The 15,363-nt window shown below is 43.7% G+C and overlaps 1 protein-coding gene across 2 annotated transcripts in view; it reads left to right on the top strand.

Annotated features, from left to right (window-relative positions):
• TAF8 (TAF8 RNA polymerase II, TATA box binding protein (TBP)-associated factor, 43kDa) overlaps positions 1-4,811 on the top strand; it is a 20,233-nt gene extending 15,422 nt beyond the window's left edge. Inside the window, exons 8-9 of one of the 2 annotated variants that reach the window (XM_006881993.1) lie at positions 4,394-4,533; positions 4,799-4,811. In XM_006881993.1, coding sequence (XP_006882055.1) covers positions 4,394-4,533; positions 4,799-4,811 — 153 coding nt within the window. Of the gene's footprint in view, positions 1-4,393; positions 4,538-4,798 lie in introns of those variants that run through there. The other variant, XM_006881994.1, reaches the window with a different exon arrangement.
• Positions 4,812-15,363: the final 10,552 nt, after the last annotated feature.

The raw sequence follows: 15,363 nt of genomic DNA, 5'->3' as shown, positions 1-15,363 counted from the left end.
GGGTTCCAGTTTCTCCACAACCTCGCCAGCATTTGTTGCTTGCTGTTCTGTTAAATTTTGCTATTTTGACTGGGGTGAAATGATATCTCATAGTTGTTTTTGAGGTTATAAATCTTAATGGGAGCAAACTGCCTCATCTTTTTCTTATGGAGTAACTACTGTGTTCGAACTGCTGACATTGTGGTGAGCAGCCTGACACCTAACCCACAGTGCCACCAGAGTTCCTTTTGGAGAACACTACCAACCCAAAGGCACGTGGTTCAAATTCACCAGCTGTTCTGCAGAAGAAAGATGAGCAGTCTCTTCCCAAGTGATTTACTTCCTCGGAAAACCTGCTGGAGGGTCAGCTATGAGTCAGTACCAACTCTATGGTATTCAGCAACAATCTAAATAAGGAAAAGATGCTCAGATTTCTAGAACTAGTTTTTGGGTAAAAATATATACAGCCAAAGATAAATCATTTCAACAGTTTCTTTGGGTATAATTCAGTGACGTTGATTACACTCTTCAAGCTGTTCAACTATTTTACAATCTTTCTCGCCACCATCATCTTAAACTCACCCGACTTTCTATCCATCTTTTTAGGTTGTCGATTTTGTCTCATATAGTAATTTGTTTAAAAAGTACAATGCTCGTGCTCGCTTCGGCAGCGCATATACTAAAATTGGAACGATACAGAGATTAGCATGGCCCCTGCGCAAGGATGACACGCAAATTCGTGAAGCGTTCCATATTTTCGACCCTGAAATGAACCAGTCTGTAACGAAGGCTAACTCCTAACTCCTTTCACCTACAAATTTTGTCTTTGGATACAAAGCTAAGTGGATAGGCCTTACGGAGGGACTGTTTAAAAAGAGGCAGGGAGAAGAAAAGGGAAAAAAAAAAGTACAATGCTCAAGGCAGACATACTTTACTAATTAATTTAAAGCCTTTTTTTAGGCCATAGCAGTTTTAAAAATGTCACCATAATACTTGTCCCATTTCTGTACTCAGAACCAAAAATCAAGTTCACAGTGATCACTTCAGACACACAGCACTGCCCCACCCCCACCACAGTAGGTCATGCATCGTAACAGAAGGAGATGGCCTTGTCTTTCTGGGATTAGAGAGCGGGTTCAGACTGCCAGCCTTTCAGTTAGCCGCCCAGCAGTTAACTGAATATCCCACCAGGGCTCATTACACATAATTAAGGTGGTTTTGTTGGTGTTTTCTTTAAAATTTAATTGGTATAATACTGAATACATGTGAACTTTATAAGTGTTTCCAAAATCATGTTTTCATAAAAAAAAAAAAATAAAAATTGAATAGTAATGTAAGGGAGCTCTGGTGGCCTAGTGACAAGTAGCTTCACTACAATCACAGAGGCACAGGGTTCAAATCCACCAGACGCTCTGCTGGAGAAGGAGGGATAATCTCCTCCTGTACCAGTCAGATCTGATTTGATGGTACACACACACAAAATAATAATTTTAAAAAAAAATTTAAAAAATTGAATAGTAAAATATTTTTTTCTCTTTAATGATTGCCTCATATTACATTTCATTATTCTTCTGAATGTTTGTTATTTTTTTATTATATAATGTCACTTTTATGGCCTTATACATAAATTTATCTGAAAGTGATTATTTCACATACGCTCATAAGTAGGATTCATGTCTCCAACAGCGTGAATTTTTTAACTCATGATTAAGGGATTTAGTAAGATGATTTGACAAGTTATAACTCAGGTTGGCAACAGGATATGATTTCTGTCAGGACACCTTCTGAAGCATGCTCACAGACTCTTCAGTTGATAACCTTCAGTGGCTGTAGGCCATGTTTCAAAGTTCTTAGTCTTTCCAGTTATAATGTCTCTCCTCAGGTACTCCAGCAAGCTTGAGCGAAGGTCCCTGGCTCCGGCTCTCTGGGGCAGCCGTCTCGGGCCAGCTCTGTCTCACATTGGGCCTGTAGTTCTCCACTGCAGCCGCTGCTGCTTTCTTACAGGTGTAAGTCTGACTGACACGGGAACCTCTGGCCCCAAGCACATGCACTGCATTCACTGTTCTCGTCTTTCTTGCTGGTTGTTGAAACTCAGATTTCTGCTACTAAAGCTGAATTTCTTCAATTTAAACCTAGCAGAATGGCAAAACTGGATAGACTGTTTGCATGTTCCTGTCCAGCCATTTGGTGAGGTCAAGGTCAGTAACCTAGGAAAGCAGACCCCACACACCACACCTATCCTAAAATGGCTAAATCCAAAGAAACAACCCCAATAATCCAGTCATATCCCCCTCTGCCTCAGCCCCTGCACAAATGAAAAGAAGGATGGATTTCCCTTTGTTCCTTCTTATATTCTTTGTATTCCATAATGCTGGCACATAGTATGTGCTCAGGAAATCTGTGTTGACTGCCCAAATATTAGTGAAATGCTTCTCAAAAAAGTCTATTTCCGGGACACATCCAACGTCGAGATGTTGATGCCCAAGAAGAACCGGATTGCCATATATGAACTCCTTTTTAAGGAGGGGGTGATGGTGGCCAAGAAGGATGTCCACATGCCAAAGCACCCTGAACTGGCAGATAAAAATGTACCCGACCTTCATGTCATGAAGGCCATGCAGAGTCTCACGTCACGAGGTTATGTGAAGGAACAGTTCCCCTGGAGACATTTCTACTGGTACCTTACCAACGAGGGTATCCAATATCTACGTGATTACCTTCATCTGTGTCCTGAAATTGTTCCTGCCACCTTGCGCCGCAGCCGTCCTGAGACTGGCAGGCCACGACCGAAAGGTCTGGAAGGTGAACGACCTGCAAGATTGACTCGAGGGGAGGCTGACAGAGACACATACAGACGGAGTGCAGTGCCTCCTGGTGCCAACAAGAAAGCCAAGGCTGGGGCTGGGTCAGCAACTGAATTCCAGTTTAGAGGCAGATTTGGTCGTGGACATGGTCAGCCACCTCAGTAAAGTTGGAGGGAATTGTTTTGTGTTGAATAAACATGTAGCCAGAAAAAAAAAAGTATTTCCTGCCAGCATTGTATAAGAATATTCTCTTCCCGTGTTTGGGAGTAAATGTGGACCTTTCAAAATGGTTGTGGTTAATCTGTTTTGAGGGACACCTTGGGGGGGGGTAATTGATGACATTTTACCACTCCCTGTGAAATCATCCCTTCCCCCCCTTCTTTTCTCTCTCGTTCATGACTTCCTTTTTTCTCTCTTCCTACCCCCTTTCTTTTCTCCCTTTCTTCATATTTGAGCTGTGGACCAGTTACTATACAACAGGACCAGATATATTGTCCCATTTGAATAGATACCCATAAAGGACCTGGAGTTACCCAAGATCACAAGGATAATAACTAACAGAGTCATGAACAACCAAATCATTGACATTGTTTTTCAGTCCAGCCCTAGAAAACAGGGGAAAAGAACCTGTCTAGAACACATCGGAGACCTAGCCATAATTTGGTTTTAAAAATAATCAAGTTAAAGTGCAACAGTGAATGAATGGAAATCCAGTCTCTCTCTAAATTTTCATTAAAAATTAATAATAATAAAATAACCTAGTTAAAAAGACAGATCCACTCAAGCCAAATCTCTGGATGTAGGCCAAACTCAACTCCTTGCCAGAGTCAGCATCCACTCATAGCTGACCCTTCACTGGGTTTTCAGAAAATAGAAATCACTCAGGAGGAGATTGCCCATCTTTCACCTGTAGAGCAGCTAGTGGATTCAAACCATCTGCCTTTGTATTAGCACCACATCTCTTTACCCACTAGGTTACCAGAATTCCATGGGTGTGAGCAAGCTTCCTGCTGTGCATGGCCCACTGTCTGGAGTCACTGATTGGAGCCTTACTCAAACACTTGTTAGGAGACCTGCAAGCTTAGTTTTGTCTTGGTGGGACCCCTCAGGACTAAAGATTTTTCTGGCCTCTGCTCCAGTATGATTGTTGGGACGATGTTGCAAGTACCAGCAATTTGGGAGGAAATTTGTTGTGTTTATATATTGTCTTTGCTCCAGGTCTTGCCCTGTGCAAATGTCCTGACCCTTTAGCTTTCTGTTCTGTGAAGTACTGAGGGTCATTTCTCTTTTCCTTTATTATCCTGTAGAGCTGGGCTTCTGTCCTCCTAAGACATACCCTTAACCCTCCCAGGTCTCAATTCCTCCTGTTGTCTCTGCCCTGTGAAGAGGTTCTCCAGACTCCACTGTGTCAAGGCTGTCAGTCTTACCTTCTATTTGCCAGCCACTGCCTAGTCTTTGTTCTTCTGTGCAGAGATGAGCACATTGGAAAGACATTGTCCCTGGGCTTCTCATTTCTTAGTGAAAAATATGCTACTAGTAAGTCTTATTTTGGGCATCTGAACTCTTTCCTTATTCTGTTCGTATTTTGTTTTGTTTTGGCTTTCACTCAGGATGATTCTGGAGCCGAAAAGGAGAATGCATCTGTCCTGCAGCAGAACCAGTCTTTGTCAGGAAGTCGGAATGGGGAGGAGAACATCATTGATAACCCCTATCTGCGGCCTGTGAAGAAACCCAAGATCCGCAGGAAGAAGTGAGTTGGAGGCGAGGGCCCAGAGAGGCTTTTCTGGCCAACTGAGGTAGTCCTCTCTGCTCCTTGACAGAAACAAGGGGTTCCCCAGTGGGTTCACACCCTGGAGAAGTTTTGTCCCTCTTCCTTTCCTTGCAGGCTTCCATATATTCCTTAAAACTTGAGTGCCCTGCAGCCCAGGGACCAAACCTCACAGCCCAGGAATGGTTCCCCTAGAAGCAGATGGAGCCCCCTCTAGGCAGTCTCCATGGATTCCTCTTCTTTCTAGGTCCCTCTCATGAGCTGAGAAGGAAGCCTGGCTTACACAGGGATGTGGACACTACCTTCCTGAGCGAATTAAAGGCACTTGAGGGAAGAAAAAATGGTGGCGGCCTCGTGGCTGAGCTGAGGCTGCTGGGATGTGACTGGGCCTGATTTTAATAGCAAGCTTTACATTAGGGTGGCCTCTTGTCACTGGATGTTTGGGTTGAGGAATTTAAGAGATAATAATGAAGCTTCTTCATCAACCAGGCAATAATGTGGGCAGCTGGTGACTTCTTTTTTTACCATGGGATTTGAGGCCTAGAAGATAAGGAAGGATTCCTACAAGAAAAGGAAGGATTCTTTGCCTGCTTTGCTTACTCCTCAAAAAACAACCCAGTTTCTACTACAGCACATCTGGACACCTTTCAGTGACTCACAAGCCATTTGTAATAGGACTTTATCATCCCAGAACCTCATTCTTCCTTGCTTCGTCACCTGGAATCCCCAGTGCTGTGTTGAACTGAGGGAAGTGACTTTACCTTCAGTGAGGAGAGTCCAGAGCTGGGGTTAGGTATGCTAATGTGGAGGAAAATGACACACAGGTCGCACAGATCCTTATCAGCACGTGACGAAGGTGCCTGCACGCGCACACACCAGGCAGCAAGCTCCCCTGAGAGACTTGTCACATGATTGTCTCTCCTTGGAATGGGCTTGGGAGCTACCAACTTCTGGCCCCTCCTGGGAAAAGAGGTTTTCTTCAATAGGAGTCTGGAGCTGTGGATAGATTGCAGGCCATTACTTGGTAGAAGAGCCCGATTTTAAATTAGAGGATACAGATTATGCAGGGTAGCAGAGAGGTAGACTTGGCCTTGTATTCTAAAAGCTGAGCAGCCTGACTGGGCTCCTGGAAGACTGGTGCAGACAGCCTCACCTTCTGGGGGAGCTGGGCTTTCCTTCCAGAAGCAGGTCTGCAAACCTCGGCCTCCTGGAGAGAGATGGCATTCTGGATGTTCTATAAATCAGAAAGCAGGATTTAAGGAAAAACTCTTAGTAACCTGGTTGGTACATTCTGACTGGTCTGAGAAGGAAGAAATTGTGAAATCAAGAAAGGAAAATACCAGCCACACCTGGACATTTAACACAAAAACAAAGATATTCACTAGGCTGCATCCTATTGAGAATTTGGTAACATCCTTCTGCTTGGTGTCAGGGTTCATCTCTCAGTTTTCCCCCATGTTCAGAAATGGAGAATTTTGGTGACTGGACAGCAGGAGCTGGGCTCCTCTGGCCTTGCTGCTCCCTCAGACGGTTCCTCCCTTTTGCGCTGCTTGTTGATCTGAAGAAGGGATGCTGGTGACGGAATCGTATTCCCCAACTCTGGACCAAATACATGTTTGTGGTGACCCAAAACTCTTCTCCTGAAAACATTTATTCTGGAACAGCCCTGTGTACATTGTGCTGGGCCTGTGCTGACCCCTGGGGTTTGTGCCTCGGTTCTTGACCTGAAGAGTTTAAATATAATTCTAGGTTTGAGCCATGGCAGACTCCGGGCCAGACTTTTCCCAGCTTGCTGTTCTCCACGCTCTCAGAAGCCATCATCCCAGCCAACATTCCTGTATCTCCTCATGTGTTCAGCACTAGCCTGAGTCGAATGCTGGCATGCTAAATGAGAAAGTGGGCTCTGGCTTTGGAAAAGTGTGCGGCTCTGTCATTGAGATGACAGAGGTGGTACTGCTGTAATTCCGTTCCAGGGAAGAGAGTCTGGGAAATCATTTGACAGCTTAAAATAATGACCCTCCTATAGTGTAAAAATGGCATACTTCTGTATATTTATAAATTTCTATTTTTTTATAACTATAGGGAATTTTTTTGGACTGAAAAAAGTACACAGATTAAAAATGTGATTGTAAGCACATAATAAAAGCTTTGTAAATAAAACAGTTATGAGCTTCAAACTTAACTTTGTATTCATAAGTTGTAGTGATGATCAAATCTGTGGACTGCCCTCCTATGGAACCCCTGTAAAACTTGTTATTTTGGAAATTATCATACATAGCTGAGAGGAAAGACTATAAACCAGCATATATCCATCACTCTGCTCCAGTAGTTACCAGCATTTTTTCAGTTCTAGGACACTGTTTCCCCCTGTTATTTTCTTCCCCTGACCTGGAGGTTGGTGGGTTTTTTGTTTGATTCTGGAGTATTTTTAATAGCAAATTTTGGTTTTGATAATTCAGTTGATAAATACGTCCGTATGTATTTGACTTAATAAACTTTTGAGGTAATTACAGTTGAAAGAAAAAAAATGTACCAGGACCTGCCACATATTCGCCCATCCCTTCATGGCTACACATCCTCCGCCCCTCCCTTCGTGGCCACACATCCTTCTCCCTTCCCTTTGTGGCCACACATCCTTTGCCCATCCCTTCGTGGCCATACATCCTTCGCCCATCCTTTTGTGGTAGCACTGAACTTAGCTGTATTGCACTTTCAAAACCAAAGAAGTAGCATCCACTAACCCTATTCTGAGTCCACCTGCATTCATGAAAAGAGCCCTGGTGGCACAGTGATTAAGCACTCAGCTGCTCTGTAGGTGTGGAAACCACCTGGGCAGTTCTATTCCATCCTGTCAAGTCTCTGTGAATTAGACTTTGACTTCACAGCAGCAGGACTGATGGGACATGCACTCATTTGTGTGCGTGTATGTGTGTGTAGTTTTATGCAGTATGTCACATGTAGATTTGTGTTTACTACTACCACAAGATAAATAATTCTATCAGCCCAGTGCTGGCTCTATAACCACAGTAGATAGAGAGTTATGCTGCCAACTGAAAGGTGCACAGTTTGAATCTACAAGCAGCTCCTCTGAGAAAAAGCTGGGTAATCTCCCATGTATTTTATAGCCTCTGAAAACCCATTGAAGGGTTAGTTATGAGTTGGTCCCAATTCTTCAGTCCATAACAACAATTAGCAGTTTATGAGTGATTCACTTTTTCCATAACCTCACTAATATTTGATGTTAGTTTTTTTGTTTTGTTTCAGTCATTCTGGTAGATACGTAGTAATAATCTCTGTGGTGATTGCATTTCCCTAAAGGGAGCTTTGGTGGCATAGTGGCAAGAAGCTGCGCTGTAATCCTGAAGGCTAACGGTTCAAATTCACCAGCTGCTCTGCGGGAGAAGAATGAACAGTCTCCTCCCTTGTGATTAACTGCCTCTGAAACCCACTGGAGGGTCAGCTGTGGGTTGATTGCAACACCATGGCAAACAACAGCAATGGCTAGTACAATGTTGTATATAGTTGTGTGTGACAGAACTTTGTGTCTTTCTCTGGTTAAATATTCATGTCTTTTACCAATTTTCTAATTGTTTTTAAAGAAAAATTTATTCTAAACATAAGAACTGTTGGTTATGAGGTTTACAAATAATACAGCCACTCTGCAGCTCAACCTCTTCACAGGGTTTTGGTTTTGCGATTTGAGTAAAAGTTTACAGATACAATTGGTTTTCCATTCAGACACATATTGTCACATGAATTACAACACTCGCACTATAACCACACTCCCTCCTGTTCCCTGTGAGTCTCATTTCCATTAGCCCAACCCCATTCTGCCTTGTAAGCTTTGACGTTGGAACCAGCTCATAGCTGACCCTCCAGCGGATTTTCAGAGGCAGTAAATCACACAGAAGATTATTCCTCTTCCTCCTGAAGCTGGTATATTCAAATTCCTCACCTTTTAGTTAACAGTACAAATCCTTTCCACTAATTGACTAGATCAAATACTACCCTTTTGATTCCACAGATTTTTTTAAATTTAATTTTATTATGGGGTGTGTGTGTGTGTGTGTGTGTGTGTGTGTACCATCAAATCGGATCTGACTGGTATTGGAGGAGATTGTCCCTCCTTCTCCAGCAGAGCGTCTGGTGGATTTGAACCGTGCTCCTCTGGGATGGATGGCAGTGCAGTTTCTTGCCACTAGACCACCAGAGCTCCCTAATTCCACAGATTTTTTTACAGAGCAGGTTTTTAATTTTTATGAAGTCTGGTTTGGTGAGGTGTTCTTGGTTTTTTCCTTTTTTGGATTATGCATTTTAGTGTCAAGTCTCAAAACTTTTTTGGTCCTGGAAACTTAGCTTCCCCCCCCCCCAAATGTTTATGCTTTCATATTTTGCACTTGAATCTGATCTGTTTTGAGCTAATTTTTGTGTAAGGTGTGAGTTTGTGTATAGTGTGTAGTTTGAGCCTGTGGACATGGAGTTGCCCTAACACCATTTCTTAAAAAGGCTGTCCCTTCCTACAATGAACCATTTTTACACTTCTGTCACGAATGAGTTGGGCATAATTTGTGTAGGTTTGATAGACATTTTTAAAATTTTTTAAAAATTGTATTATTTTTCCTTATGTTTACTATCAAATCAGATCTGACTGATACAGGAGGAGATTGTCTCTCCTTCTCCAGCAGAGCATCTGGTGGATTCGAACCGCATATCTCTGGGATTGCAGTGCAGCTTCCTGCCATTAGGCCACCAGAGCTCACCTGATAGGCATTTTTTTATACTGTCATTTTTTAAAATTTATTGTTGCACATTTTCTCTCCCCCACCAGCCTGCTCCACGATTCACCTCTTGTTACATTGATAGGCATTTTTATGTAACCACCATGTCATTACAGCACCACTTAATTTCCTTTTTTTTCCTGGTTGTGTACCGTCGAATCAGATCAAACTGGCACCGAAGATTACCCTTCCTTCTCCAGTGGAGCATCTGATGGATTCAAACCATGTGCCTTTTGGATTGCAGCACAGCTTCTTGCCTCTAGGCCACCAGAGCTTCCTCTTAACAGTTTCTTGGGATGCATTCATTTGTCCTGCTATCAAGTGTGTTTGACTCGTACCAGTCCTGTAGGACAGAGTGGAAGGAACTGTCTCATAGGGTTTCCAAGATCACTCTCGATGGGCACAGACTGCCCCAACTCCCAGGAGTGACTAGTGAGTTTACCTCTGATCTTTAAGTTAGCTGAGTGTAACCACTGCACCACCAAGGCAGTCCATACCCAGTCCATAGTCACATAGCCAGTTCTCTTAAAGGTTTCTATTATTTGGTCTGCTTGATGGTTTTAACAGTTGGCTTGTTTGAAGCATGATAAAACCCAACACACACACACACACACACACACGCACACACACTTGGTTTCCATGTCTTTGAAGTCTTAATTATCTCCTGGTATTCTTTAGCGTAAGGAAAAGTCGGCAGGCTCCTGATTTTTTTTTTTAAATTTATTATTAATTTCCATGAAAATGTACAGAGACTTTGGATTTCCATTCATTCACTGTTGCACTTTTCTCCCCTCCCAGTCCTCCCCCATAGTACACTACCCTCTTGGAAAAGTAAAAGAAAAATTCTTTCATTGTTTTACAATCCTTCCCCCAGGTCCACTCCACCATGTAGCCTTCGCTCTGGACTCCTGTCATGACAAAAATACCTAATCACATATCCCTTTTAAACAGTTTTCTCCCTCATCTATTTCAATGTAGTATACATTATTTAACCCATCTTTCTCAGTCTCCCCCCAACCCGAGGTCAGTCCTGTTTTACAACAGTGGCACCATGCAGTATTTGTCTTTTTGTGACTGAGTTCACTCAGCACAATGTCTTCCAGGGTCACGCATTTTGAATAAAATTGCATGAGTTCCTTGTTTTTCAGTGCAGCATAGTATTCCATTGTGTGAATATATCACAGCTTCTCTATCCATTCATTTGTTGAGAGGTACTTAGATTGTTTCCAACTCCTTGCTATTGTGAACAAAGCCGCGATAAACATGGGTGTGCATATATCTGCTTTAGTGGCAGTTATGGTCTCTTTGGGGTACATTCCCAGTAGTGGAATTGCTGGGTCGAATGTTATCTCTATATGCAATTTTTTGAGAAAGCGCCATACTTCCTTCCACAGTGGTTGTCCATTTTACACTTCCACCAACAGTGAATAAGGGTTCCAGTTTCTCCACAACCTCGCCAGCATTTTTTGCTTGCTGTTCTGTGAAATTTTGCTGTTCTGATGGGTGAGAAGATATCTCATAGTTGTTTTGATTTGCATCTCTCTTAGAGCTAGGGATTTTGAACATTTCTTCATGTGCTTGTTAGCCATCTGTCTCTGTGTTTCTGACTTTGAGGTGATTAATGTTAACTCTGAGGGAACACTGGTGGCCTAGAGGGTAAAGTGTTGTCGCGCTGCCCCCTCAGAGGCATGCAGTTCAGATCCGTCAGTTGCTCTGTAGGAGAAAGGTAGACAGTCTCCTGTGTGAATTACTGCCTCTGAAAACCCACTGGAGGGCCAGCTCTGAGTCAGTTCTGACACGATAGCATGTAACAACAACAAATGATACTCAGAAGAGTTGTTGTGAGGAACCAGCAATAAATGGTCTGGTATAAAGTCAAGAATTAAGTGAGTTCTAGGGCTTTTTCGGAATCTTGTGTTTGCATTTTTGGCCCTGTATCTGAGCAGCTGTGAGCTTGAGCAAGTTACTTCCAAACCAGTTTTTGTTACGAAAGACCAACCCAGTTTGTGATCAAGTGGATTCAGGCTCATTCCAACCCCTTTATTTGCCGTAGCAAAACTGTAGCCCAGAGGGCTGTTTTTTAAAAAGTAGATTGCTGGAAGCCTCTCCCCCATAGTTGCTTTCAAAGAACTTCGGAGATGTAACATCCTAATAAATCTGTCTTAATATTTATCTTTAAAAAATGTAGATGGCCAGGCCTTTCTTCCCAGGCACCTCTGAGTGGACTCAAACCCTGGACCTTTCAATTAGCATCTGAACCTCTTGTGCTGACTGTACCTTCTTCGCAGATGTTCCTTTGGCTTTTATGACACAGCCATCCTTTCCTTGTTACTTTTCTTCTTCTGGTCTTCCCCTTTTTCTACATATTCCCCCTCCATCCACCCTACTGAATGATCTTATAACAGTCGTCTTATCCAAGATGGTATATTTGTTACTGTACTTCTAGCTGCTCCCTCCCTGGGATTCCCAGCAGCCAGACAGTCTGTATGTAATCCTTCACCAGACCCTGCCCTTCCCTTGCCAGTCTGATCCTGCCTCACAGCCAAGCTCATCTTCCTACGTCTCTCAGCCGTTTCCTCCCCTGTGGTAGAAGTTGCTGACCCTGCTACTTTCCAAGGCCAAACAGCTCAACCTGGCCTCTGCCATTTCAATGGGAGGGTGGTTTGTTTTTTATTACTCTATTTTTTTTTTCTTTATTCAACAAGTGTGGTTCTGGTACCTTCTGAATGTGCCAGGCACTGTGCCAGCCTCTAAAGATAACAGTGCTGAACCAGAGAGACAGATGATGAGTCCTGTCCCGTGGAAATTAATTTTAATGGGAAGTTGTTGTTATGTGCTGTTGAGTCGTTTGCGGCTCATAGCGACCCTACTGGGAAGATATACAAATAAAACCAGCAGAATCATCATGACTTGTGGAGAAGTCCTAAGAAGGGACATACAGCTTTATGCCTTGAACAAAGACGACTTTTCATTACCGCTATATCTCATGTCTTGGGTTTTGTCCCTGCAGAAAGAAAAAAAAAATCAAACCTGCTGCCACTGAGTCTATTCCAACTCAATGCTGACTTGTGACCACAGAGTAGAACTGCTCCACAGGGTTTTCTCGATTATAATCTTTATGCAAGTAGATTGCCAGGTCTTTCTTTGACAGCATGGCTGAAGTAGTAGACTCCATCTCTAATCTTTAGGTCCACACGATTTATGCTACCCAGGAACCTTCTCCTGCCCCCTACCCCCCATCACCTCCTAAAACCTCCTTCCTTCCTTCCAGCCTCTCTCCAAACTACACTGATCTGTTCTCTTCCCCATTCACTCATTGGGCAAATACGGACTGAGCTTCTGTAGATAAACATTTGATTCAGATGTTGGGTTAGGGCAGAAAGTGTAACAAGGTCCCTTCTCAGAGCACATTTTCTCGAGAAAGACAACTCTCAAACAACAGACATAAAATGTCAGATTGTAGCTTTGCCTGCATTTATTGCCAAACCAGCAGCTCCAGGAAGCTGAGTTACAGAGTACTTAAGTGGGGTGTTCACAGTGACTTGGTACACCAAGTAGAAAAGATGTATATATAAATATAGCAGGTTACATATATGTAAATAATGTGTCTTTTTATTAACCATTAATAACTATCACTTCCCATGCAGTTTATTCTTTGGTTCATTTGCATGACTTTTAAGGCAGTACTATTTAGCACTTTGATATGAAAATTTTGCTTATGTTTTGCTAAAAGTCAGATTGTGAATTATGGTCCTGGAAAGAAAGTGAAAGCACACTGAAGCTAGTAATTGGAGAAACCATGACTAAAGGTGAGGGCCAGGTGCCAAGGAACCACAGTAGCCAGTAAGAGGGAAGAGGAGGGAGCAGTCACTTGAACCTACAGAGAGCGTGTGTGACTGGTCCTTGTGCTGAGAGCCGTGAGCTTCAGGTAGTAGCTGTGACCCTGCAAAGGAGGGAAGGGAATAACTAATGCCCTCACTGTCCTCTCTCCCTTCCTCATTCAAGTATCCCCTGTTCTCAGCCCCCTGGGGAATGAAGCAGGTTAAAGAGGGAGAGTGGATCTGGGTAGCAGGTGAAAGGAGCGATTGTTTCAGAAGGAGTGAGGTGCCCAAGAGCTTGTTATTGCCAACGAAACAGTGCCATCTTAGAGCAGGACCCCAAGTGCACTGAGCAACTGACTATGTAGATGGAGAAGCACCCAGGAGAGGGGCCTGCAAATACACAAGCTCCAAGGCAGGAGTGTGTCTGTCCATCTACAGCAAGCTGCCTGGGAGTCGAGGGGTGTGGGGGCCAGGCTGTGCAAAGTCTCCTGGATCTGGGATGCTGATCTGAGTGACATGGGTAGCAGAAGTTGCCTTAGCCTGCTTCTGGGTGGAAAATAGACGGCAGAAAGTATGAGACTCTTGTTTAAACTTAGTTCTGCGTAGGTTGGAATTTGACAAAAATGATTCCAACGCGGGGGGGGGCCGGGGGAGACAGCCAGCTACCCGGAAACAGAAGAAACGTTAGTCTTGGCCCACAGAGGCCCAGCCAGTTCTTGATCAAGATTGAGATTGACTGCTGGCTGTTGGTGGAGCCTGGTTTCAAGGGACTAGGGAGGAAACAGGAATGCAGAAAGCACTTCCTTTTGTGTGGGATTTAGTAGCCAAGGAGACCAAACCAACACATAATAACTGCCATGATATCACACACCAGGAAAGAACTGTCTAGGGAACACAGGACTGACACTGAAGGGCTCCAGTCTGTGCCAGATAGGAATGGGGTGGGTTAGAAGTGCAGCTTCCAGGAAGAGGCGAGTGAGGGGAGGGGAGGGTCAGAGATGGCCTGGGGGTGTAGGTTGTTGAATGTTATCCAGTCATACTGACTTACAACAACAGACTGAAACTCTGCTTTGGGCCTGTACCTTCCTCACAAATAGTGCCATGTTCGAGCCCATTGTTGAAGCCACTGTGTCAGCTCATGTCATTGAGGGCTTTTATTTCAGTGACCCTCTGTCAGGTATGATGTCCACTATTAGCTGGTTCTTCCTGATAGCAGTGCAGGGTTTGACCACTCTTCTCAGAAGCATCCTGGCTGCATTCCTCCTGACAGCTCATAGGATAATCACTGTTCTTAATGCCACCATAATTCAACAGCATCAATTCTACCTGACCTTTCTTTGTTCTGATACGTGAGCCAGTTACTATTTGAGTAGAGTTGATGCCAACCCATAGGACCTGGGTGGCAGAGTAGAATTGTGCTTCCAAGGGGCTTCAGTGATTGTTTTTTCCAGAAGTGGATGTGCCTCTGTGTGGACTTGACCCTCCAATGTTTTGGTTAGGAGCTGAGTGTATGTACCACTTGAGTTCTTAGAAGTTCCAGAATAGGTGAGATGAGGCATTAACTGACCCAGCAGGAGACGACTGAGCCCCTGGAGGGGAGGTTGTCTTCCCTGTACCTCAACTGTCCCAGTCAAGCCCCTCAGACTCCTCTGGTGGCCTCTAAGGCTAGTGTTGACATAGGTAGCCTTCTTTCATGTAAAACTGGAGAAGTTCCTTCAGTGGTCTTGGCCTCTGGGTGTGTGTTCCCCAGAACTTTCCCCTGAACTTGGCAACCTGTGTTTGGAACTTATCTGCAGACTCACCCGGCGTGTCCTGGGAAGGGGAGGGTTTGAACGAGTGTCCCCCACACCTTTCATAGACTCATCCTCCCCATGAGGGTTACCTGGGGTCCAAGACTGGGCAAGTGTCTGCCACACACACCATTAACGACATGAATTACAGATGATCATGTAAAAACAAACAAAAAACCCCAGCTGCTCTCAAGTTGATTCTGACCCATGTGACCTTTTGGAAGCAGCTCAGTAGACTTTTTTTTTTTAAATTAATTTCAATGAACATTTACAGAGATTTTGGATTTCCAATATAGCTCAGTAGACTTTTGAGGTGGGTTCGAACTGTCAACAGTTTGGCTAGTATTCAAGTGCTTAATTGATTGTGCTACTCAGTGACTCCTGGATGGTCATTCGAGGCTTCTGTTTTATTTATTTTTAAAG

The sequence above is a fragment of the Elephantulus edwardii genome, unplaced genomic scaffold (assembly GCF_000299155.1).
Source record: "Elephantulus edwardii isolate Elephantulus edwardi_28Jun2011 unplaced genomic scaffold, EleEdw1.0 scaffold00017, whole genome shotgun sequence".
NCBI classification, from domain to species: domain Eukaryota; kingdom Metazoa; phylum Chordata; class Mammalia; order Macroscelidea; family Macroscelididae; genus Elephantulus; species Elephantulus edwardii.
This window is presented reverse-complemented; position numbering and strand designations above follow the sequence as displayed.